We start from the raw sequence: 1545 nt of genomic DNA, 5'->3' as shown, positions 1-1545 counted from the left end.
TGAACGACCCCCAACTGGGTGAAGGAGGAACGGTGCTCAGTGGACGCCTGGCGCTGCTGTCCTGAATTCAGAACCCGCTCTGCCTGCGCACCCCAAGCTGAGGAACATCTGGAGCCAGCCGCATTCGCCAGCCGCATTTGCCAGCCCCGCGCTCCACTGTCCAGCTCCACTCCGAGTCAGGTCCAGCGGTTGATGACAGATAATGAGATAAAGAAGGATGAAAGAACTTGGCATAGTGCTGGGTACGTAGTAGGTATTTAGGAAATTTCAGTTTTTTGAGGTTTTCCAAAGGCGTCAAGCTGGACGCCCCAACCACAGAATCGCCCCAAGGGGCTTTCCCAAACCCCAGCATCATGAGCTATGGGGACGAGCTCACCCCAGAAGCTCTGAGTGTGCCAAGCGGGTTTGATGATCTGATCACCTCCACCGCTTCCCAGGTGCTGCAGGCTATTTCTAATGCCGCATCCGCAGTTGGTAGCTCAGGCCGGGATAGTGTGCTCTCCATGATCCATAAGCTACCAGGCCATATCTCAAACATTGGCAACCTGGATGACACAGCAGGTCCTATGGCTTCAGAGATGGTGTCTCAGGATGAGCGGGTACAGTTCTGGCTAGTAATAGGATACACCATAGTGGTATTTGCTGCCATACTAGGCAACTGGGTCTTAAACCATGTGATTTTGAAGTACAAGAAGATGCACACTGCCACCGGCCTCTTTGTCGTCAACATCTCCGTGACCAACATGATGCTGGCTTTTCTCAGCTCTCCCTTCACCATGGTAAGCTGGATGTTGAAGAGGGCGACCCGGGGCTCAGGCCATGAAAGCAGAAACACAACTTTAAGTGCGTAGAGACAGGAATGGCTGAGGGATGCTGTAAACAGTTTGGAACTTGGGGGGAAGGGAGCTACAGCCATGATTGTGATTGCGTTGCTAAATTAATCTCCTCCCTTGTCAGAGGCTGTGACGTGTGTGGCTTAAGGAAGGGGTGGGGAACTGTTTCGGGTGTACTTTGTCACAAAGACCTAGCTTCAGTTTCCCCATTATTAGCCACGTTCCATTCCAAGCATTTCAAACGCAGTGCTTGGAATGGAACGTGGCTAATAATTTGTGTGATATGAGGTCTGGGTCTTCAAGCTGGGCTGTTTCTTTGGAAATAGATGAGAGGGTATGAGAGCTGCAATGTGAAAATATTTCCTTCCTGAGACAATAATGCCAGCAGTTTTGTGAAGCAAGGAAGCTTCTCTACTTCTATTTTGAGCTTGTAAGAGGGGAATTAGGCAGTGCTGAGTCCTGGTGCCTCACCATGTCCTTTCTCCCACAGGTGCGCTATCTGTGTAATTCGTTGGTGTTTGGGAAGATGACATGCCACCTCAGTCGTTTTGCTCAGTACTCTTGTGCCTATGTAACTGTGATGACCATGGCTGCTATTTCCCTGGACCGACATCGGGTATGTGTTTCCCAGGGCTTTTCAGGTCTTATAAAAGAGTAGGTTTTTCTTCTAGATAGATGGAAGCATCTAAGCACACAAACAATTTAAAATGTT

At 49.6% G+C, this 1545-nt stretch overlaps 1 protein-coding gene across 3 annotated transcripts in view; it reads left to right on the top strand.

Annotated features, from left to right (window-relative positions):
* The first annotated feature begins 279 nt into the window (after window positions 1-279).
* Window positions 280-1545, top strand: part of LOC102756900 (probable G-protein coupled receptor 83) — a 16884-nt gene continuing 15618 nt past the window's right edge. For all 3 annotated transcript variants that reach the window (XM_015570192.1, XM_015570191.1, XM_006773302.2), the window contains exons 1-2: window positions 280-779; window positions 1324-1449. In XM_015570192.1, coding sequence (XP_015425678.1) covers window positions 354-779; window positions 1324-1449 — 552 coding nt within the window. In that variant the 5' untranslated portion in view covers window positions 280-353. The remainder of the gene's footprint in view (window positions 780-1323; window positions 1450-1545) is intronic.

This window comes from Myotis davidii, unplaced genomic scaffold (genome assembly GCF_000327345.1).
Source record: "Myotis davidii unplaced genomic scaffold, ASM32734v1 scaffold2987, whole genome shotgun sequence".
Classification (NCBI taxonomy): domain Eukaryota; kingdom Metazoa; phylum Chordata; class Mammalia; order Chiroptera; family Vespertilionidae; genus Myotis; species Myotis davidii.
This window is presented reverse-complemented; position numbering and strand designations above follow the sequence as displayed.